General features: G+C 39.5%; 3 protein-coding genes across 5 annotated transcripts; 1 reads left to right on the top strand and 2 right to left on the bottom strand.

Moving 5' to 3' along the window:
- Positions 1-4,380: 4,380 nt before the first annotated feature.
- On the bottom strand, positions 4,381-10,723 carry si:ch211-212k18.5 (sal-like protein 4). Its single transcript, XM_048185737.1, has 3 exons — positions 10,483-10,723; positions 5,632-8,828; positions 4,381-5,499 (listed from the first exon to the last, which is right to left on the bottom strand). Exons 1-3 carry the CDS (start codon positions 10,556-10,558, stop codon positions 5,281-5,283), a joined length of 3,492 nt encoding a protein of 1,163 aa, XP_048041694.1. The 5' UTR covers positions 10,559-10,723; the 3' UTR covers positions 4,381-5,280.
- Positions 10,542-15,693, top strand: LOC125265491 (E3 ubiquitin-protein ligase CCNB1IP1). Of its 3 annotated transcripts, none has more exons than XM_048185739.1 (5): positions 10,542-10,609; positions 13,755-14,058; positions 14,159-14,305; positions 14,946-15,102; positions 15,310-15,693. In XM_048185739.1, exons 1-5 carry the CDS (start codon positions 10,557-10,559, stop codon positions 15,462-15,464), a joined length of 816 nt encoding a protein of 271 aa, XP_048041696.1. In that variant the 5' UTR covers positions 10,542-10,556; the 3' UTR covers positions 15,465-15,693. The 3 variants fall into 3 exon arrangements, with proteins under 3 accessions (XP_048041696.1, XP_048041698.1, XP_048041697.1); XM_048185741.1 differs by having other exon boundaries at positions 10,583-10,604; XM_048185740.1 differs by lacking the exon at positions 10,542-10,609 and adding an exon at positions 13,346-13,503.
- A 47-nt stretch (positions 15,694-15,740) lies between these two features.
- ttc5 (tetratricopeptide repeat domain 5) lies at positions 15,741-24,717 on the bottom strand. Its single transcript, XM_048185738.1, has 10 exons — positions 24,562-24,717; positions 23,709-23,841; positions 23,303-23,514; positions 21,644-21,797; positions 19,930-20,021; positions 19,785-19,841; positions 19,383-19,529; positions 18,544-18,758; positions 17,310-17,454; positions 15,741-16,103 (listed from the first exon to the last, which is right to left on the bottom strand). The coding sequence occupies exons 1-10, from the start codon at positions 24,619-24,621 to the stop codon at positions 15,984-15,986; spliced, it is 1,335 nt and encodes a 444-aa protein (XP_048041695.1). The 5' UTR covers positions 24,622-24,717; the 3' UTR covers positions 15,741-15,983.
- Positions 24,718-24,771: the final 54 nt, after the last annotated feature.

Below are 24,771 nucleotides of genomic sequence, written 5' to 3'. Positions count from 1 at the left end.
CTTTGGTGCATTTCTCACATCACTATTTACATTTGCACAACAGTTAATGCAGTTCTCAAAACAATTAGTACAAACTGCAAAACCTGCAAAAGCGTGTCACTTGCTCAAAATGGATAGGTCATTCCTCAAAAGCAAGTATTCGTGTCAATGAAAGTGTCAGTGTCATCAAGATGAAAAGTCCTGACACCATTGTTTATGAACAAGATTGTCAAATGGCTTTGTCATGTTTTCATTATGACAGTTTACTCTGTCAATGTTTTCCAATGCAAAAAAGTCAGATCTTGGTGACACTACCTGAAAATGCTCAAGACAGCACTATATACTATTTGCACAGCCATTTGAAAAATACAGTAAAGTTACACATTACTGTATTTAGTGAGGTAACTGAGTACAAGACACTGAATATGTATGTTTCACATTTTTACTGCATATGCTCTTTGCAATTCTAATTTGTTCACAGCATTGTGCAAAAGAAAAAATACACCTGTATTTACAACTATATACTATTTGCACAGCCATTTGAAAAATACATTAAAGTTACACATTACTGTATTTAGTGAGGTAACTGAGTACAAGACACTGAATATGTATGTTTCACATTTTTACTGCATATGCTCTTTGCAATTCTAATTTGTTCACAGCATTGTGCAAAAGAAAAAATACACCTGTATTTACAACAAACATAAACTCCCTTTGGGTAGAGCTGTGCACAACTGTAAACAATATTGCAGTACATATGGCAAATCTTTACTGTAACACTACTGTACACTACAATACACTAAATGTGTGATGCAGTAAAGCTGTACGTCTAAATGTAAAATGTACAGTGACAAGTTCTTGTCCCACTGCAAGCTTCACGTATGACACAATGACAGTAGTGCAGTGCAGATTGTTTAGTGCTGAATTACTGTCCATTTATACACACCTGTTCTCCCAACGAAATGTTTCAATAATTGAATTTACAGTGGTTCTCCCAACATTTGGCTGCATCCTTCGACCAGCCTCAGCCGTTGTGAGGCCGTGATTGACAACATGATCCACAATTGTAGCCCTGATTTCATCAGGGATCTGCCTATGTACTTGGCCTCTTCTTCTTCTTCCCCTGTTTTGTCCCCTTCCCCTTCCTCCCCGCACCCTCACCCCTCTTCCACGAGGCTGACCTTCTATTTCTGTGTCACAATATTGTAGAAATGGTACACACTATGTCCTGCTTGGTTCGTATATGCTTGTAAAGTGGGGGATTATGGGATTCAGCTCTGACAGTGATTGTAGAGAAGTGGCTTATCATTGGTTGCAACTAATGCTTCACACACCCCTTCTCATCAGTGAAAGTTGAGATTCACCTGAGAGAAACTGTTCAATTTAGGAGACATTTTCATGAAAAAAAGATTTTAAAAAATTTAAAAAAAAAAAAAAAATGTGTAAAATTTGCTTGACAGATTTTGACAACTAGTTCAACATTTTTGTATGTAATGACTCAAGCAATGAAATGAGGACTATTAGTTTTATATGGAATGACTATTCAGCATTCACAAGTATAGTTAATTTTGACTGACATGACATAAGCAAATGATAATGTTATAAAACAGCAGAGAGTTGTATGAAAGCAATTGATGCATGTCCAAAAGCATTTGCAATTTGTTCGAAGGAATGAGAAACTGCTACTATGATGTGCACAAATGACTAAATGTGGAGGCTGAACTAACTGTTGTGCAAATGTAAATAGTGATGTGAGAAATGCACCAAAGCGACTGAGAAAAACTGTAAATCTTTTTTTCATGAAAATGTCTCCTAAATTGAACAGTTTCTCTCAAGTGAATCTCAACTTTCACTGATGAGAAGGGGTGTGTGAAGCATTAGTTGCAACCAATGATAAACCACTTCTCTACAATCACTGTCAGAGCTGAATCCCATAAACCCCCACTTTACAAGCATATACGAACCAAGCAGGACATAGTGTGTACCATTTCTACAATACTGTGACACAGAAATGGAAGGTCAGCCTCGTGGAAGAGGGGTGAGGGTGCGGGGAAGAAGGGGAAGGGGACAAAACAGGGGAAGAAGAAGAAGAGGCCAATAGGCAGATCCCTGATGAAATCAGGGCTACAATTGTGGATCATGTTGTCAATCACGGCCTCACAACGGCTGAGGCTGGTCGAAGGGTGCAGCCAAATGTTGGGAGAACCACTGTAAATTCAATTATTCAAACATTTCGTCGGGAGAACAGGTGTGTATAAATGGACAGTAATTCAGCACTAAACAATCTGCACTGCACTACTGTCATTGTGTCATACATGAAGCTTGCAGTGGGACAAGAACTTGTCACTGTACATTTTACATTTAGACATACAGCTTTACTGCATCACACATTTAGTGTATTGTAGTGTACAGTAAAGATTTGCCATATTTACTGTAATTTTACTCTGCACCACACAGGATTGCAAGACAACCTTGCAGAGGTTTTACTCTGCAACAAGAGGAAGCCATTTGTGCAATGCTGTGAACAAATTAGAATTGCAAAGAGCATATGCAGTAAAAATGTGAAACATACATTTTCAGTGTCTTGCACTCAGTTACCTCACTAAATACAGTAATGTGTAACTTTACTGTATTTTTCAAATGGCTGTGCAAATAGTATATAGTGCTGTCTTGAGCATTTTCAGGTAGTGTCACCAAGATCTGACTTTTTTGCATTGGAAAACATTGACAGAGTAAACTGTCATAATGAAAACATGACAAAGCCATTTGACTATCTTGTTCATAAACAATGGTGTCAGGACTTTTCATCTTGATGACACTGACACTTTCATTGACACGAATACTTGCTTTTGAGGAATGACCTATCCATTTTGAGAAAGTGACAAGTGCTTTTGCAGGTTATCAACTAGGTTTTGCAGTTTGTACTAATTGTTTTGAGAACTGCATTAACTGTTGTGCAAATGTAAATGATGTGAGAAATGCACCAAAGCAACTGAGAAAAACTGTATATTACAGTATATTATGCTGTATACATTTTCTTTTTACTCTGATGTATGGAAGTTACTGTATGTGTGTGAATGATAATGATTACAATTTCCTTGGCAGTATGAGTGCAATGTGTGATGGAGGCTACTCTTACCCTATAATCCTATTTCTTTTTGTCAGTTTTATACACAATTGTATTCTGTTAGCTAGACAAAAAACAGTAGAGTAACCATTGTCAATGAAGGACTGGGCTAAGACTGAAAGGTGGACATGAGGGATATTTCAATGGTCCTCTGCCAGAGTGACAAAACATCTAAACATTTTGACTTGCAGTGCTTACACAATGCCAAAGGGACGAAGCATTTTGGGGGCACTGACTGTTTAAATGAGAAGGAAATTTAGTTTTGACACATGAGTGAACTGTTTTGGGAGAGATATGAGCTTTTAAGTGAGCTATAGTGTTGTGCTGAACTGTAAGACGGTTTTGCCAAATGATCTTAGAGTTTTGAGAATGTAATTTCTGTTTCAAGAAATGAGCCAAAACAATGGAGAAAAACTGTAATAAATTAGCAATCTTTTAAATGTCTTTGGCAACTGTTCATTGAAGAACTATTCATCAATCCTGCTGCAAGGTACTACATTCTGGCATATTTGGCATTGTCTTTGGAAGATTTCCTTGTTTTTGATTGAGACATGTCTTTATCCCTTCCTGAATGCATGTGGACAAACTTCTACCACATGCCTCGTTTCTGGCTCATTGTTCGTCTCCCTCTCAACCTCAAAATTTCTCTCCTTGGTTACAGGTTGTCATGGTTTCAAGGGCCTGGCAGAGGCAGGATTAGGAGCCATTTTAGGGACAGCTGGCCGGGTCGGTCTCCACCTCCCCTTCATCCCGCGCAGAGACGCTCAGGGGGATGAGGGGGGACATTGTGCGAGGATTAGAGCTTCCTGTGTGTCAGCCGCATTACACAGGGAGGGGGGGGGATCGAAAGAGAGTGAAAGAGGCAAAGAATGAAAGAGAAAATGAAAGAGCGAGCATATGAAAGAGAGCATGACACAGAAAGCGAGAGGGTGTTTGAGGGGAGGGAGTGAAGTCTGTACAGCTGCACACTCAATCACATTACACAAGTATATGTGTATGTGTATGTGTGTGTGTGTGTGTGTGTGTGAACAAACAAACACACACACACAGCATACACACATACAGCCATCAACATGCACACCATCAAACTGGGGAACTAAACATATTAAAAGAAACAGACTTTTCAGAAAAGGGGGGGGGGGATGAAGACAATTGCTCAGGAATATAGAACCTAATGGAACAAAAACAAAAAGATGCCTCACAGGATGCTGAAAATAGCTTTACAAGTGGAAATTTTGTTCAATGCAATTAAAATAACAGAAAAAAGTAAAAACTAATTGTGAAACATTCATTCTGATTTTATTTCTCTCTTTGACAAGTTAGGACCACATTACATCCAATAAATTTACAAAACAGTGTTCAACAGGGCCAACAACCTTCAAGATAACAGAAAATAATGCATAAATGTTTGCAAATTTTGAGCCGCTTTTTCTCATCTACAGCACTGTGAAAACTGATCTGATTTGCTGTTTTTCGTAATCAAAATAAAATAAAATTAAAAAAACCTCAATACTTACAAACCACTACATCAAGAAGGTTGAAGAACAGGCATTGATTGGGCAGAAAAAAATATGACTCTCAGCATTTCTATTCCATCATTGTTATTATAAACCTCCCTTGTCAATAAGAGTTTCAGCAGTCACAGATATAGTGCAGCTATTTAGAGAAACACCTACAAAGAACAGCAGCATGAAAGAAGATAAAAACAGGGTACATAAAACAAAAAGGATATTTACATTCAGCTGCACATCGGATTTGGTATGATCCCACATCCTCTCTCATCTCACACATCAGGTCAGTCCCTTTTTTCCTCGAGTTTGCACGTTTTTTTAATGTTTTAAAAGTATTTGTATGTATATCCTGGAATTCCAAATTGATTTCTGAAATTGCACTTAGACACATAATTAATTTGCTTGTCATTTGTTATACACAAATACTATTTTCAAGATCCAATTTCGGTGCATCCTGATATTTGAAGTCGAAAGACTTACGAAGTCTTTATCAATATGATTTAATTGTCTTCATGAAAAGGCACTACTATTACATATGGACTGATTCACTACCATTCTACAATATCAAACAATTAAAAACTACTCCTAACCACAAATTTGAAAAAAGTTGTCATAGAAATCAGTAAACAAGAATAGTGCTAAAACCTAACTAATCACATTCTTTTAAGCAGTGTCTTCAGTTCTGTTATCTCTGTCAGACACCGGATGCTCAGTCAAGGACAGTTTATCTGTACTCTCCTCTGACAAGTTTTTAGCATCCTCTCCTCTCAGTTTTCGATGGGTTGACTCCTCTGTACGCTCCATGACTTTTCCCTCAGAGGACTGTGAGGATGCAGTACTGGCCAACTGATTCATACTCCCGCTGTGGATTTTCATATGCCCCTGTTGAAACACACAACAATTAGAAGTCTTGTTTCTCACATAAACAATATCACAAGAAGTTCATAAGTATTTAATGGATAAAATGTCATCTAACATAATCCATCTTTTTAAAATACACATTAATCTCTGTACCTTCAATCCACTGCGGCTAGCATACTCTTTTCCACACTCTGTGCAGCTGTAAGGTTTCTCAGAGCGCTGCGGTTGTGGAAGGGGCACAGGAGTCTCTGATGATGTCATTTCGGTCTTTTCTCTCTCTTTCCTTTGATCCTCTTCTGCAGACTCCTCCATTTTGGATTCTTGTGCATCCTCAGCTTTTAGCTTCTGCTCTACGGCTCTGTCAGGAATTTTAGAGTGCAAAGAAGCATTCTCTGTGGCTGAGTGAGAGTCACCATCATTGGGTTCAAGAACATGGTCAATTCCATTCACGTGAAGTGTTGTCTGCTCACTGCTTTGGTCTGATTTTGACTCAGTGGACAACCCTGGGCTGGAGGGTGGAGTTAGGGCAGGAGACAGATTGAGAGCTTCAGAGCTTAAACTAGGATTTGGCCCACTGATCACCGTGTGATGCGAAGGCCCATTGTGCCATTTTTTATCAAATATGGTGTCTTGGGAGTTGGTCCTGGTACAGAGGGATAAAGGTGTGTCTTCATCCTCTTCTGCAGAGCCATGGTCAACTTGAGACTTGCTGTGATGGACTGTGCCATAATGGTTCTCATCTGAGGCTATGGAATTGTCAGGTGGGCTGTTTTCTCTGGAGGGGTCCTGCTTCTCCAGGGTGAGGGTTGGGCTAGTCTCAGGTGTGTTGTCATAGGGATCTTGATCTGACTCCATGATCTGGTCTGCATCACCTGATGTAGCATTTCTTAGGCTAGCACCAGACTCCAGTAAGCTGGCAGAGGAAGACATGCTCATATTGAGAGGAAGAGACTGAAGGGTCTTGGGCAAGGAAACTCCATCCATTTGACCAGAGTCTTCCTCTGACTGCAGGTCCCCGTTACCTTCTGGAGGTAATTGGCCCCCCAGATGCATGCGAATGTGGTGCTGCAGTACTACGGCATTGGTAAACTTGCGCTGACAGAGTGGGCATGAGTTCTGGCCACGTGCATTGGCTGGACGTGCTCTGTGAGTGGCTAAATGAGCCCTTAGACTTCCTTTTGTGGAGAAGGAGCGGCCACAGAGTTTGCAGGGGAATGGACGTTCACCTAAGTGAGTGGCCTGGTGGAGACGTAAGGCCCTTGGGCAGCTGAGGACACGGAGGCACACCCCACACTGATTAGGGACCAAAGAAGAGGCAGTTGACCCTTGGAGCTCTTGGCTAGTCGGCTCACTGCTGGGATTCGGGTTCAGACCTAAGGCTGCCATCATCTCCCTCCTGTAAGCTGAGATAGCATTAGTGTTGGAGGTTGTGGATATGTCATTAGCCTGAGTATTGCAGTTCACCTGGCCTTCATTGGTGTTTTTTGGGAGAGGCTGCTTCTCTAACTTCTGCGCCAGTCTCTGCAGCTTGGAGGTGTCAGAGGTGGCAGAGGATGAAGATGGAGAGGAGGATGGAGAAGAGGAGTTTTGAGGTTTGGGGTAAGAGGAGAAAGGGAAGGTAAGTGGGAGGTGAGGGGAGGGAAGGTGAGGAGGGCGAAGAAGGGCAAGGCTAGGATGGTGAGCAGAGGGACCTGATGGGAAGAGAATCTTCGGAAGATGTGCCAGCTGGGAATATGGAGAACCAGGATGTAAGGTAGAGTGTGGTGGTGTATTCTCATCAAACCTCTGCTGCTTTGCACCTTTAAATTGACTGTTCATGGCAGAGGAGGTGATGGATGAAGATGACGACTGCACACTTGTGGAAACGGAGGCTGCGGCTGCAGCCGAGGCACGGTTAAGCTGTAGTAAAGAGTGGGCGGTGGAAAGCAGGGCCAGATCAACACTGGGTGGCAATGGTAGGGAGGAGGGAGATGGATGAGATGACCCAGATAGAAAACTCAGGGCTAAACTGTCTGGCACACCTACACTACCCTTAACCCCAAAAGGTTCCTCATCCTCAGCTCGACGTTTTCTGCGCCTCTGTGATGGCCCTGAGCCAGATCCTGATTGGCTCTGCTCGGACAGAGCAGGTGGCAAGAGCGAAAGCGACAGCTCAGGATTTTGCTCACGGTGACGAAGGAAGTGGGCTTTGAGGTTGCCGCGGGTAGTGAAGCGACTGAGGCAGACTGGACACTGGTACGGACGCTCACCGGTGTGGGATCTCAGATGGATCTGTAGGGAAGAGTCGCTGCTTAGAACCTTCCCACAGAAACGGCAGATGTGCTGTTGACGGCCTGAAGAGGAGCTTGAAGATCCATTTGATGTACTAATAGTGGAACTGAGAGATAGCTGGTCCTGGGAGAGGCTGACCGTGGGCAAGGGAGGAGTTGAGAAATTCACACCATTGCCATGACTAATTGAGGTGTTGGGAGACTTTTCATTGAGGTAACGAGGTGGAAGTCCAAGCGTTAGAGAGAGAGGGTGCATAGAGGCTGAAGAGGTGACTAAAGATGAGGAAGATGAGGAAGATATTGAAGATGAAGTTGTGGAATAAGGAGCTCTAGTTCCATTAGTGTGAGATAGGTTGGGCTTGGATGCAGGAGCTTGAGGAATTAAAGAGGCACCAGAGACAGTATTAAGTGGGGAGCTAGAGCCTGTATCTCTCTGTTGACCCTCCACAGATCCCTGAGGTGCATCTTGGGCACTGACCATACCACCTAGACGCAGCACCTGCCTACAGATCTCTTCTGTAATCTGCATTTGGTGAATCTGTCTTTGCTGCAGGACCCTAAGCTCCTCCAATAGTACAGCGAGGGTCGGAGGCACCTGAAGTTGCTCTGAAGGTGACGAAGGAGTTTGGTGGATGGGACTAGGGCTTCCTTGATGTGGTGGGGCACCCAGTGATGATGAAGATGATAAAGAGGAGGAAGAGGAGGTAGTGGTGGTTGCAGAAATACCCATCGGTGGGGACGTCACAGTGGACAGGGGCTGATGAGATGGAATATGAGTGGATTTCTGCTGGCCAGGAGGAGGAGAGTGAGTCTGGGAGGACAGAGAAGGGTGTGGGAAGTCCGGAGAGAGAGATGAATGTGCATTAGGCAGTGATGTGGAATATGAGGCAATGTGATTTGGCCAGTGGGGAGGAGATGAGCTCTCGTTGGGGAGCGAGGGAGCATGAAGGCCACCTGGAGACGGTCTTGGGGCCAAAGGAGGCTGACAGTCCTGAAGGGATGTAGGAGAGGAAGAGGAAGATGATGAGGTAGCTTCAGAGGCAAGAGAGGTGGATGGAGATTTCACTGGAAGCTGGTCGTCTGGAAAAAAGAGAAAATTAAGAATAAGTTTATACAAATATAGTATTTATCCTCAGACAATTACAGTTTTTTTAAACATTATATTGCTATATCATTGTTGTATTATTTTATAATTTAGTTTATATATTAATTGTTTACAATTGAGTTCTATAGTTATGAGAAAGCCTTCATATTATAGGCCAACTCCTTTGTCAATGGTTTTCTTTCACAAAACGCTGAATACCTCTCCACTTGTCATTCCGCATTCTTAATGATCTTTCACCCTTAAATCACAACCTTCATATACCATGCTCACGTCTTCTGTCGTCACTATTGCCACAACTCACTAACCACCTTGCAGCTATTGCAACGCTTTTTAAAGGACAATAGATATCACCACAACAACCCACAACCCCTCTTAACCCAACCCTCTGTCCATCAACTACATCTTTCATCTCTCTATTCACCCTTCCCCCTGACCCTACACAGGGTCAGAGGTTAGGGCATAGAAAAGGTTTTGGGCACTGTCCATGTGCTCTGATTGGCTAGATGACCTAACCTCATGAGCTCTAAGGTCAAATTCTTTTAGAATCTTGAGCGGAGAAAAAGAACTAGAAGGGGGTTGGGAAAATAGTGGATTGACTGACAGACAAACTATTTTAACTCTCTGTGGCATACTGATACCCTAAATGACTGTACACAGACCTGTGGAATCAGACCTAATGAAATGCCCAGAAATGCTAAACCCTGATAAAATCCCCTCACAACATATTACCTGTTCTTGCCAAAAGCTATAGAAATCAAATCACAAAGGTGCTGTATCTTTAAGATTCCTTAGCTAACTTTTTTTCCCTCCCATGCATGCACGCAACGGTGCATTCTTTCTACTCTCTGTATTCTAACAGTGGAACCCCCAACTGAGCAGAGGTACAAAGTGAATAGAGGCAAGGGAGTGGGAAGGGGGGAACACGGTAGGAGCAGAAAAGAGGAGCACATGGAAACATGAGAGAGAGAATAAGGGAGAAGAGGACAGAATAGAGCGAGAAGAGATTAATCTTTACCCAAACACCCCCTTTGTCCCCTCCCCCTTGCCTGCACCTTATTCAGACTGAATAGGAGACTCATCTAAATGCATAAAAGACCCCCAGCAATCAAACTGACTATGCTGCAAGTTTCTTGGTGGATTGACGTTACTGAAAAGCTAAAGCAGTTATGGCCCCTGAGTGATTCATGTCAATATAATGACCAGCCATACGGCTGAACACCTTTAGACCAGCCCCCTGGCTATGTCTTTAAGAGCCTTCTTTCAATACAACACATTTTGCAAACATTTTTAGCGGGAAATGTCAGTAAACTAGGCCTACTTATTTTAAAAAAAAAGTTAGGTCATGGTAGAAATGTGAGCTGTGTGCTGAAGCTCTTAAACAATGGCTCACTGAGTAGAGGGCCAAACACTCTAGTGCATTTTAACCTGTATCATAACACTTCAGGTGATAGTAGAGCCCATTTTAAGCAATGAATAAAACTTATATATAAAATATTATTCGGATAACAGGTGCTCTATGTAAAATTGTTCAGCAAAAACCTTTTTATTAACCCATAGTTTTTAAACATTAAACATAACTATCAATTAGTCTAGGGTAACAAATAATTAACAAAGGAATGATTTCCTCACCTTGCAGCATCAAGCGCGTGCCCCCGGGGTCCGCGTTAACAAGCTGTTGGGGCCGTTTCTGTTTCCGGCGTGACATGATTCACGAGCAGACGGTGAGAGTTAAGGGCATCAACCAACAAGTTGTAAGGTATGGGAAGACTGGTTGTGAATAAATAAAAACCGAACCCCCTTGTTCGCCAATAATCCACCTTGCAGGACGCGTTAAAACAGCACCGACATCTGTTAAAAGAGTTAGATTAAAAAAAAAAAAAAAAAAAAAAACCTTAAACTTCGCGTGGACTGCTGAAGCGGACCGTGACGTCGTCCGCTGTTGCTGTGTGAACTGGCGAGTGCGTGTGTGGCTGTTTTCCTCAACAAGTCCCTTCTTTCTCAAACTTGTCCACTCTGCGGACCCCCTCCCCTCCTCTCCAAAGACACACACACACACACTCACACAAAAATACAATCTCTCCTTGTTCTTACATTTGCATTTCAATGGTGCGGAACACCGTCTCTTTTTCTTTCTTTCTCCCTCTTTTGCGTTTCTCTTAATGCTAAAGCAGCTCTCTAGTAATTTAGACAGCTGAGTTTTATCAATATGCGTCAATACGAAATTTCCTGACGTTTAATATCTACATAGACACTTGTAATTTATGAAAAAAACAAGTTAATACCCCTCAGTGGTCTTACATCATCTGTCTGTTTTAAACAACTTAATGACTGCACTTCATTTAGCAATGAGACCTTTTGTATTGGTATGGTCTACTAAGATTTATGGGAAATTTAAATAGGTTAGGTGACTTTGCAAATGTTCTGATTCTCAAAAAGGTACATAAATAAATACATAAATAAATAAAGATTGTAACTTTTATCAGGCTACCTAAATAAAATAGGCTATATTATTGAGAAAGTGATAGGCTGTTTATGGTACTGTGGGTTAATGTAAAAATATGCCAGATGAGAAGGTTGTTAAAAAATGTGTAGCCTAATAATAATCATAAACAAATAAATCTAAATAAAAAAGATAATATTAAAGACTTGAGGGAGATGATGAGGAAGGGGATGGGATGAGATGCGTCAAGCGGCTTATAGACTATAACTGCACGGGCTACTGGAGTAAAGACCCCCTGCGGCTCGCTCACTTTGTCGGTGCGTCCGAATATTCGGAGCTCTATTTAAAATGCATTGAATGGGAAGGGAATTTCCAACAATGGCGACCTGGACACAGTTGAGTGGGCATCTCTTTCTCTCTCCTCACCCCCAGGATCCATTGCCGCTCCGCACAATACCCCCCTTTCACCCCCGCCTCTATTCCCATACACCACGTGGAGGAGGGATGAAGTGAAAAGCCATTTTTAATTAGATGTATCAAAAACAAGCACCCGACCTGCACCGTATCTCATACAAGGCCAAGCTGTCCACTAACCATAAAAGTAGGCTATCTGTGCGCGCATTGGACCTATAGCCTATTTAAAATTAACAACATAGGCTATTTAAGAAAAAAAAATCAATAAACTTATATTGTAGGCTATATTTAAATTTATAGGCTACTGTAAATTTGGCTGAATTGTGTAGGGGAAATGTGCTTGGTTGGGTGTACCAGCTAGGCTGATTTGCAACGATTTGGCCATTTAAAAAAAATAAGATTTTGATTTGCTTAACTGTGCAACTAAAATTAAGAAAATTTCTCGTCTAATTTAATCATTTATTCAATTCAGCAGAACACTGACTTACATAAACATTTATTCAGTCCTGCCTATAAGTTTACACACATTGATTTTTTTCAATTCAAATGTGTTTGCTCATAGCAAAAATAAATAACAAAAATATAGGGGGGGGGGGGGGGGAATAGAAAATGCCAAGAATGGAGAAATGCTGTGTCTGTGAGAAATATTAAGCAGCACAACTGTTTAACATTAATAATAATAGGCTATGAAATGTTACTTGAGTATTTGTATTGTAATGCTGTTGAAAATTCAGCTTTGCCATCACAGGAACAAATTATAGGCCTATTTTAAAATATATTAAAGTGTGCTATCTCTTTAAAATTGTAATAATATTTCGCAATATTACCTTTCTGGCCGTATTTTAATTCAAATAAGTACAGTTTTGGTGAGCATAAAAGATGAAATTTCCTGTTTCCTAAGTGCAACATAGGCCTACTTGATTTATGGGAAATTTAAATAGGCTATAGGTGACAATTCAAATGTTCTGATTCACAAAAAGGTAGGTAAATAAATAAAGACTGCAACTTTTATCAGGTTACCTAGAAAGAAAATATAAAAGCTAAGTCTATTATTGAGAAAATGCTAGGCTACTGCTAATAAAAATATGCCAGATGAGAAAATTGTTAAAAAAGTATAATAATCATAAGTAAATAAATAAATATAAATAAAAAGATAATAGTAAAGACTTTATACTGTAAATTTGGCTGAATTGTGCAGGGGAAATGTGCTTGGTTGGGTGTATACCAGCTGGCTGATTTGCAACGAAATACCAATTCAAATGTGTTTGCTCATAGCAAAAATAAATATCAAAAATATAGGGGGGAAAATATTACAGCACAACTGTTCAACATTGATAATAATATGAAATGTTACAGTATTTGTATTGTAATGCTGTTGAAAAGTCAGCTTTGCCATCACAGGATAATATATTAAAGTATAGGCTATATATTTAAAATTGTAATAATATTTCACAATCTTGCCTTTCTGGCTGTATTTCAATCCAAGTAAGTACAGTTTGGTTGAGCATAAAAGATGAAATTTCCTGTTTCCACTAGATTTTTTGGTAAATGCAACATATTTGACCAATGAACGTCAATTATTCTGATTAAGTAAACATTATTTATGACATTACTTAGAGTCTGTTTACCCTGAGGAAAAAAAAGTGCATCATAATGGCTCATTTGTAATTATTTGCGTTAGCTCAGTCAGCAGCCAATCAGATGAGGCCAATTGCGCCGCTCCGCGCGACGGCCTACAGTACCGGTGACTGACTGTAAAAAATGAACAACAACAACAACACAGTTGCAAATTCTCGGTAACTATTATGAGCTTATGAATCTACATATTTGTGAAGAGCGATATACATTTTATAACAGCATTATTTAACGTTTTAGTATCCTAACAGAGATGTGAGAGGGGAATATTTTTCCCGCTCTTTGCTATTATCTTATAACGTTACGTAAAGCGCACGCATAATCTTTGTCATTGTTCGTTAGCTTAATCATAAAAGCCTCCTACATACATAACCATTACATTTAACTGTTGTTGTCTGTTTTCTTCTATAAGAACCGCCATGTCGGCATCTAAATACACCTTGCAGTGTAATTCGCATAAATGCCGGGCAAAGCTGAGTGGCTTCGCGTGGGTCACGGCCTGCTCTCACGTCTTCTGTGATCACCACGGCTCGGAAGCGTTCAGCCGCGCACCTTCCAGCTGCCCCGTGTGCTCCACCATGCTTTCAGGCAAACTGGACGTGCTGCGAACAGAGTTGGCACCATCAGAGCAATACAAGGCTATGGTTTTGGTCGGACTACAGCCTGAAACGGTTTTGGAAATCAGTCATAACGCACTTGTCTTTTGGACATACCAGGTTTGATGTCTGCATGGTTGCAATCTCACATACAGAAACAGAGGAGGCTGGGATTGATGAAACATCCATACTTTTCACTATTATTTGTGGTTATCTTCAGGTAAACCAGGAAAGGTTGCTGATGGAGTATAATTTGTCCAGAGCTGGGGGACAAGTGCTTCAGATGGAGAAGTTTATGACCCAGCAGAACCAGAGCAGAGAGCTGGAGTTAAATGCATTAAGAGGGGAGATCGCATCAATGAAAAAGGTCTCAAACATGATCATGCCATCAAACCAATGCCAATACTCGCTGTTTATTTACAGCACCAGTCAAAAGAACAGCCTTCCACAATTCTAAATAATAGAAATGTTATTAAAACTATGAAGTGATGAAACTGCTACCAAAAATGTAAACCATATAAAACATATTTATGGTTCTTCTTCTTCTTCTTCTTCTTCTTCTTCAAAAAAGTGACTCATTAATTAATTTCATTAAATTGAACAAAAGTGACATTAAAGACTTTTATATTGTTATAAAAATATGTATTTCAAATAAATGCTGTTCTTTTGGGGGAAAAAATGTTAAGCAGCATAACTGTTTTCAACATTGATAAGATTTCTGAAGAATCATGTGAAGACTAGGGTAATGATGCTGAAAATTCAGCTTTGCCATCACAGGAACAAGTTACATTTTAAAATATATTAAAATGAAAAGAATATCATCAATATCACAAGTCATCCGCACCCTAAAAAACTGGTTTGTGGTTTCAGTCATTGAAGCAAGTACCTTTAGCTCAAATAGTAAAGTTTGAGATGGCAAGAAACTCAAATTCAGTTCTGAATTCTGAATTCATTGAAACATCTGTTAACAGCCATGAATGTCCATTTCCAACTTTTACATTCTCTAGGTGCTGGAGGAATACAAGCTGAAGTACAATGAGGTTTTGGAGCGACTGAATGAACGCAACAGGCAGTATCAGAAGCTGCAGAGACTTCTCGACTCACTTCGTATGCACACTCTGGGAATGGAAGAGAAAGTTCCCACACCCCCTACTTTCCCTACAGGTTAGGGGGAAAAACGGAAAGTAGAAACAAGAATAATATATTAAATGAATTATAGCAGTTGTCTACATTTACACTGCATGAGTCTATTTCTATTGCATTCAAATCAGGTAAAGTGATCTTAATCCCATTGAGAATTAAACTGTTCAAATGCGATCGAGTGTTGTAAAGCATAGCATACAAAATGTCTTTTGCAATTATTGTCATCAGGGTTGGTCAAACAGCGCTCTCCCCATAGCAGTCCTTCATTCCTGGGACCGGAAGTTGACAGGTTTTTCTCATTGGGACCAGACAATACTAAAACTTTCTTCCAGTTCAGCACACCCACCCAAGACAGAACCCACTCTTTCATCAAGAAAAACTGAGATGGACATGAGTTTTACCTGGATGCATTAGCCGTATCAGTCTTTTTGATCTTTTCGATTTCAGTTCTGACTGCCAAGTATGGTTGTTTCTCTTTAGTTTTTCATGTTCTTTCAAATGTGTTATTTATTGATAAAGCTGTTGCTTCAGTTACTCCCAACATGTTTCTGCTGATGTAATGACTTTATTCAAAAAAAGAAGTCAATTAAAATATATGTGAAAACCCCTATGTAAATTAGGCTTATCTGTAAGACTTGACACAATCAGTAAGACTTGAGTACACTTCTGGGGTTTTTTATTTTTATTTTCACAACCCAAATATGAAACAGACCACAGAACAATCTTAACAATGATACCCATCAACAACCAAGAGGAAAATTAAAAAGGGAAATGATTTGGAAAATATGTACAAAGAGTTTTCCTGTACTCACAAACAGGAACAGAACAAAATATATACAAAAGGAAAAAACACTAGCCTCATTGCTCTCAATGTTCTCACTGTAAATCCTTTCTCTGGGTTTTCATTCACTCTGTGGTTTGTAAGTAACAAAGGCTGCACTTTGGCTTTTCATCACCTGTCTTTTCCCATTGACTATGAGGAGCAAGGGAGAGTCCACACGTATACTTCGGAAGTCATATGACTGTATAGGAAGAAGCAAAGAAGAAACGTATTACAAAGACATCAGTATTTATTACACCTATCATCATGCAAAAACAAAGCACTTACAATTGGGTTATCACACCTGTGGCCACTAATAATGGCTGCAAACTTGTTTAACCCTCTAGTGCACTTTGGTCATTTCTGACATAAAAATATTTTGTTTTGGTATTTTAGAACTTTTAACTTCATCGGAATGTTAGGAAACTTGCTATGTGAACAACAAAAACAAATCATGGACCAAATGGTCCTAATAGTCACACTTGTACAAAAATGACAGCATTGGAAATGAATGGGAAACTAATTTTGGCTAGTGGAAGCATTTGGTACTGCGCCCAAAAGCCCAAAGCTCTTTTTTATTTAGGTGTCAGCCTCAAATTTGGAAAAACATAGATTAATGGCTTTGATTTTCTCTCAGTTTTAGAGTAAAACATGTTTTTGAAAATATATTTTATATAAAAAAATATTGAGCAAAAACAACTTGTATAACACTTTTTTTTTTTTTTACTTTTTCAGCAATAATCTGCTAGGTGCATTCTTCAAAAAAGCATTTTGACAGTTTTAAGTTGGAAATTTAATTTTCAGGTCTAAGCTCAACAAGTGGTCAACATGTAATAAAATAACAGTAAAGTAATAATTTAGTAACATAAAATAACCTAAAAATACACATTTTAATAATAAAAACATAGTATTCATTTCATTGAAATAATAATAATTATAAAAAATAAAATAAAATAAAAACACGCAAGGAGCACCAGAGGGTTAAATTAGCTGAATTTTGTAAATCTATACACTAATGTTCAAAAGTTTGGGATTAGTAAAAAAAAAATTTTTCAAAGAAATTAATACTTTTATTCAGCAAGTGCACATTAAATTGATCAAAAGTGACATTAAAAACAATGTTACAAAAGGTTTCTACTTCAAATAAATGCTGTTGAACTTTCTATTTATTAAAGAATCATAAAAAATTAATGATTTCTGAAGGACTACGTGACACTAGAGTAATGATGCTGAAAATTCAGCTTTGCTATCACAGGAATATTTTAAAATATATTGAAATTAAAATTGGAATTTAAAACCATCATGGTGATCATAAGAGATGTCAAAAACATTTAACATTTTTACAGACCCCAAACTTTGATCGGTAGCGTAAGTGTGGAGATATAAACCCTTGGTTTCGTACACAAACCTTATCTTTATGTGTTACGCTGTGCCGTTTAACCTGTGGTTCGGGAATGACTACAGTATCTCCTATTAAAACACCCCAGCTGTCTGCTGTATTGTATACCATGACTAGACAACAGGTCTCATCACTGTCCACCATGCCAAATGTGCTGCAAGACAACAACAGGAAACCATTTAAAAAGTAAAACACAATGCTAAAAACAAACATTTAAAGGTGCAGCAAGCGATTTCTGAGAAGTGCTGTTGAAAGTGGATTGGACTGAGCAACACAACACTCTTGTAGTCAATCAGCACTAGGGAGCGTGTCCACACATGATGGGAGAGGAGAGAGAGAGCATGAGGTGAAGAGGCATCCACTCTTGCATTGCATGTTTGTGCATTTTGGAGGTGGAGCAATGAAAGGAGGGGTGTGTTTGTTTGGGTTGACTTCAAATATCAACAGTGTTTCTCATAAATTGCTTACTGCACTTTTAAAGGGTTAGTTCACCCAAAAATGAAAAATCTGTCATTTATTACTCACCCTCATGCCGTCCACACCCGTAAGACCTTCGTTAATCTTCGGAACGCAAATTAAGATATTTTAGTTGAAATCCAATGGCTCCGTGAGGCCTCCATAGGGAGCAATGACACTTCCTCTCTCAAGATCCATAAAGGTACTAAAAACATATTTAAATCAGTTCATGTGAGTACAGTGGTTCAATATGAATATTATAAAGCGACGAGAATATTTTTGGAACGCCAAAAAAACAAAATAACGACTTATTTAGTGATGGCCGATTTCAAAACAATGCTTCAGGAAGCATTGGAGCACAGATGTATCAGTAGTGTCGAATCTGCTGTTCGGATCGCCAAAGTTACGTGATTTCAGCCGTTGGCAGTTTGACACGCGATCTGAATCATGATTCAACACACTGATGTTGAATCATGTTAAATATGTTTTTAGTACCTTTATGGATCTTGAGAGAAGAAATGTCATTGCTTCCTATGGAGGCCTCACGGAGCCATCGGATTTCAACTAAAATATCTTAATTTGCGTTCTGAAGATTAATGAAGGTCTTACTGGTGTGGAATGGCATGAGGGTGAGTAATAAATGACAGAATTTTCATTTTTTGGGTGAACTAACCCTTTAACTATATCCAGTATCTGACTGCTAATATAGATGCATGCATACATATTGAGAAATATTTATTAAATATTCATTAAATGTACAGGGGGTAGCAGAGGCATTCAAACTCACAAGGCCATACGGCCCTCTGAGGCCAGGCTGAAGACAACTTTTCCCAGTGCTGCCACCCCACCGTTGTGGCCATGAGTGAGGGCCGATAAGCTGCGGGGTTCAAGGGTTCCCACGCGGCCTGAGGGGGACCGGAACTGAGGGGAAGAGCACGGGCCCAAGGAGGAGGTACTGAGGGACGAGAGCATGTTACGAAGACGCCGCGCTTTTACTTTTCCCTGAAACACAGAGAGAGTGAGGTTATTGTGATTGCTTATGGAAGTCTGGAATATTGTTTGACTGTACTCCACTGCCATCTGCTGGAAACAACCCAAATTAACAACCAAACAACCTTTTTGATGAGCTTTTATGGCATCAACTGAACTAAATAATGATTCATCCATAAGGGTGTGTGTACACTGCACTGGCAAAACTCTGCTTAGTGCCACTCAAAACACTACAATGGCTCAGTTTTTTTTTTTTTTTTTCTTTTTTTTTTTACAGTTTAAAGTAAATATATAGTGTCAATTTAATTAACTTTTGTAAACCCAGCGATTTAATTCACAAAGCATCATAACTGCATGTAACAAGTGCAACGCATGTAAATAATATTATGTACACACTGAATTCAAAAGAAACTCCAGTACAATTCTCAGATTTTGAAACACTCATGACAGACCTGCACCTGATAGCGATTGGCTGTGACCTGCCATTTTTCACTTGACATTTGCTTAAAGTTGGACCTTTCTGAAGTTCTTGGATGCTCTCAAAAATTGTTCTGATCCGTTGTCAATCCCACAATAGTTCAGGTCCCATAGAAATGAATTGAAAACACCCACTCTGCGCCAGTGTATTTCTCTCACCTTGGTCTCTAGTAACATTGTAATCTGGTCTAGGTATTTCAGTAGCTGTTTTTCCCTCTCCTGTGCATCTTCCCAGCCAGGGTCTAGGGCTGCAGCACGGCTGTATCCATCCAGAGCTGAACTGTACATCTCCTCATACTGGAACAACTGGTGACAGAAAGGACATGTTGGTTTCCTAGGCTTGACTGGTACCCAAAATCAGCGTTTTGTCTGGTACCCAAATTTTATTAACAGTCTTCCATCAGCCAATAGGTTGACTGAGAAAGCCAGAGAAGAGCAGAATGCAGGAAATGAAGTAATGATAATAAAAATGAGCATTGAATAATCTTTTACTGTGACACATTAGCTGGTGCATACCTGTGTTTGAAAAGCAAGTGTCAAAGCAAATGAAAGAATTGTTACCGTAGCTCTGTTGAAGTGGAGGTCAGGATTCATGGAGGATGCTTTGTCAATTTTCTCCTGTAAATATGGATAGATAAAAATCAAAAGTTAAGATGATGTCAACCGTCATATTAATGGTTAAGTGATACATGAGACAGATACTCACAGCCTGTGCATAGGCACTGAGGGCCTGTTGAGAGAGCTGTGGGTTCTGTCCACTGGTGAAAAACATGGAGATATATGCGTTCCCTAAAATATCTGTTGGGTCAAAGCAAAACAATATAAGATTCATTTATTCCAATTTTTCTCGGTATACTAACATTATAATAGGTCTGTATTCAGAGATGCTAAATTAAATTCAATCACGGTTTCCTCAGTGACTCGGATGCAGAGAGTCTATGGAGACTCTTATGTTCATTGGTACATCCATTAACAGAAGATTTGTAATGTTTTTTGGTGCGCACATTATACCTTCAGCTGCTACGGCGAGAAAACAGAACAGACGGACTGCTGCGGCTCACTCAGGGCGGTATCTATGATAATAGGGCAGATCGTCACCAGTCATGGGTGGGGTTTCCCTACTCTTACGTAAGAGTAGAGGGAAATCTGGAGCCACGTGTTTTGAGAGACTGTTTATGATTATGGGGATTTTAAAAGGCGCCGTAGAACGTCTTTTTAAAAGATGTAATATAAGTCTAAGGTGTCCCCTGAATGTGTGTGTGAAGTTTCGGCTCAAAATACCCCATCGATTTTTTTTATTAATTTTTTTAACTGCCTATTTTGGGGCATCATTAAATATGAGCCGATTTAGGCTGCGGCCCCTTTAAATGCTCACGCTCCCCGCCCACGGAGCTCGCGCTTGCCTTTAACAGCATAAACAAAGTTCACACAGCTAATATAACCCTCAAAATTGTTCTTTACAAAGTGTTCGTCACGCAGCATGTCTAATCGTGTAAGTACAGTGTTTATTTGGATGTTTACATTGATTCTGAATGAGTTTGATAGTGCTCCGTGGCTAAAGCTAACATTACACACTGTTGGAGAGATTTATAAAGAATGAAGATGTGTTTATGAATTATACAGACTGCAAGTGTTTAAAAAAATGAAAATAATGACAGTCTTGTCTCCGTGAATACAGTAATAAACGATGGTAACTTTAACCACATTTAACAGTACATTAGCAACATGCTAATGAAACATTTAGAAAGACAATTTACAAATATCACTAAAAATATCATGATATCATGGATCATGTCAGTTATTATCGCTCCATCTGCCATTTTTCGCTGTTGTTCTTGCTTGCTTACCTAGTCTGATGATTCAGCTGTGCACATCCAGAGGCCTGCCCTTGTCTAATACTTGAACATGAGCTGGCATATGCAAATATTGGGGGCGTACACCCCGACTGTTACGTAACAGTCGGTGTTATGTTGAGATTCGCCTGTTCTTCGGCGGTCTTTTAAACAAATGAGATTTATATAAGAAGGAGGAAACAACAGTGTTTGAGACTCACTGTATGTCATTTCCATGTACTGAACTCTTGTTATTTAACTATGCCAAGATAAATTCAATTTTTAATTCTAGGGCACCTTTAAAAAGAAAGGAGTGGATGGATTTTTACCATTATACCATATTACCCTTTAAATGCTGTAGCACTGTGCAAATTTCCCTCTCCCCTTCCTTTGTAGTGATGTATCGACGTTCCCTTATTCCCTATACCTTTCGCAGTGCCCTTCCAACTGAAAATGTTTACTCCATTTGGACTGGAATCTCATTTAAGACTGCAGAATACCCTGTGAAGTCAACCTCGCATGGCATTTAAGGTCGAAAGGAATGCACCTAATGTGTCCTTTTCTACATCATCAGAGTAATTCACTCACACCACGAAGTCCCATCAGTGACGTCGAGTTGCACAGCCTGCCTGGCCATCTCCACACTCTCCACAATGCGCTTGCTCTGCTCCTGTGTGTCCCCTTCTGGTGGCAGCTGTCGCAGCACCATAGACAGGCTTCTCAGAGACACTTTGTTCCTACTCTGAATGAAGACAAGACACCAAGGGTTAATCTGTGCACTTCATGAGCAGTACCATATCAAAAGAGGCAGATATCATAAAAGACATTGGGTCTCATTCACTAAAACTGCATGGATTACTTCATATTTATAAATACAGGTGAACTTGCCACGGAAAATTAAGCTTAATTCACAACACGTGCGTTTTTAAAATCCTTATGAAACAAAAGTTGTGATAGTCTTTTTTATCCTATTGTAACGTATATCCTAGTGAAATGGTTTCTCGAAAAAGAAAAAAAAAAATGTAGGAAGAGACTTGATTTTGTCTATCGGGAATTGATTGGATCGTTGGATGGATTGTGGTTTGCTATTGGTCGATCTCATGTGAGTGACAGGTTGTCCCTTTTTTACAGACCTCTCATTAGCCAGCTGAACATATGTAGATCTGTGCTGTTATATCTACTTTATTTTGTAATGCGGAAGTAAGCTATTTTATATAAATGTGCAAGATTATGATTCATTAGCCGTTATAGGTAAATAGCTAAAAGTATAACAAAATGCAGTCAACGCCAACGGTAAAAATATCTGCGCTACAAACAGTGTGTTTATGATTACAATAATATATTAAAGTAATATGATAACAAATAGCAGTTTGCAATCTCAAGCAGCATTACTGCACAGCTTAAAAAAACTGGAAGCAGATGAAACAGAAACCTCACACATTCAAGTTACAAATGGCGGCACCAGCTAGCAACTCAAGCTATAATGCAGCTTTTCTTCCTCTTTCACTGTATATTTATGTATAAAATTTCATTATAACACAATTATAAGGCAATCTAGAGTATGTGATTTATGCATACATATGGTTTCATTTGTTCCTACATTTTTAAATTTAGAAAAAATTTTAGTACAAAAGTTTAGTGAATCATGATTTGTTGGTCAAAACATTCATACACATCACATATGACGTAAATGTCTATTAAGTAAACTTGAGATGAGTTTATAGAAGTGGCTGTTTATAATAAACTTGCATAAGTGAGCAGAAAAATCTAGACAAGTATCTTACTCTTACATGACACTGATATTAAAATAGACAATCTTAGCCGTTTCCACGATTTGGCTCTATTTATTAATTTTATTTTTTCCTTAAATACTTGAATACTTCCTTAATAAATGAAATGAAAGTATGCGAAAGATTGGTGTGCAAATGGTAGCTCAGGTAGGTCAAAAAACATGAGTAAAAGCGTTAGGATAATACAACATCAGCAATAACAGACATTAGCATTCAGATAGGATTACATTTCTCAGAGAACCGTTAAGTTTGCCGAAAGAGAGAAGGTGATCGACCCTGGAATTTATACTGAGGTTGTGTGAGAAAAACACAAACTTGGCAGATTCGGATGGGATTAAAATCACAAAGTACGCCTGCGAAACACAAATTTCTCTGACGTCCTCCGGGGAAACTAATCCTGTCCGAATACAGCTTTAATGAAAGAGACCCATTGTTTTTTTGCTATAATAATACTTACCTGCTGTAGTGCACCTGTGAAGCAGGTCTTGGCCGCCGTCAGGTCTCCTTTTTTCCAGTACTGCTCTCCCAGTGTGTTCCAGCCTTCCACCAAACCCGGTTCCAGTTTAACAGCCCGGGACAGACACTCCTCTGCAGTCTGACTGAATCCCGAAGCAATGTTCAGACAGCGACCCCGTAGCAGCAAGAACTGGGCGCTGTGTTTGTACAAGTCTGTTGAAAGAGAGGGCAGGGCATATTAATAATAATAAACATTATAAAACATTTTAACTTCCCCAAGAGTCAATAATGAAAGATTTTGCTATATTTTTTAGCAGAAAAAAAAATTTATTCTGACAAAAAAAATTATTAAACATTAAGACTTTTTTACAAGAAACATTTGTAGAAAACGAAGACCTAATGCCCACCTTCCTTTTCCTCCAGCCTCTCAAGTGTCTTTTCCATCTCTTGAGCAACATCATTCTGTTTCCCACCAGCATCGTCAACACTGTGTGTCTCAAAGTAACGGTCCCTGAAGGAGTACAGATCATCTACCAGCTCCTGTGAGAGAAATGTGCTATTATTAAACAACTGCGCATTTGAAATTCCTCAAGAACTCAAAGAGTTTTCATGCATTAAAGGAATAATTCAGCCAAAAATAAAGTAGTCTCCCTGTGAAAGACAAAAGCAGGACTTTGAAAGCCCCAGTCACCACTCACTTGCATTGCATTCATTTTACGCAATAGGTGGGTGAGTGAGTTTGTCAGAAGATCTGCTTTTGCATTCATGGAATGTTTTTACAAACATTATTATAGTACATACTGCTCCTATCAACATATTAACTGCAGTTATGAAAAACTGTGGCATAATAGTATTTGTCATTAAAAAAAGAGATCATAGTAAAAGAGAGTTATCTTAAAACGACTAAAAGGGTTCAGGTAGCTTCTTACATTCCACAAGGACTCAAATTAGTTTAATATGGTTTTACAGTATTACAATAAGGGTCTCCTTGCAAACAGAGGTGAATGATGGGTCAAACAAGCATTACACGACACGTCCGTCGACACTACAGAGAGTTTAATCAAAAAGATGCAGATGCTGCTTGTCTTTTACCCTGCTCGTTCAATATTGTTTCAGTGCAGTGTATCAGTTGTTATAGTGACAGGCGGTGCAGCAGCCATGTGTACATTATACATCATCGACAACATCATCCTAATGCGGTGATGCCTATTTGTTTGAGCTCACGAAAAGAGAGGAGGAAATGAAATGGTCAGTTCAAACCTTTAACGTTTGCAAATCATCTTTGTCTGTTTTCTCCCCATCGTTGTCAACCTCGGCCATCTTTAGTATGTTAAGCAGGAGGAGCCGAGTAAGCGTGATAAACACAGACGGGTGTGTATGGGCGCCCCCTACTGATCAGGAGACGACAGTTTTGACCACAGGCTGTAAAAAAAAATGATTTTGACCAAAAGAAAGAGACGGGTCATAATA

This window comes from Megalobrama amblycephala, linkage group LG3, assembly GCF_018812025.1.
Source record: "Megalobrama amblycephala isolate DHTTF-2021 linkage group LG3, ASM1881202v1, whole genome shotgun sequence".
Lineage (NCBI taxonomy): Eukaryota > Metazoa > Chordata > Actinopteri > Cypriniformes > Xenocyprididae > Megalobrama > Megalobrama amblycephala.
The sequence above is the reverse complement of the archived record's forward strand: the minus strand, read 5'-3'. Positions and strand labels throughout refer to the sequence as shown.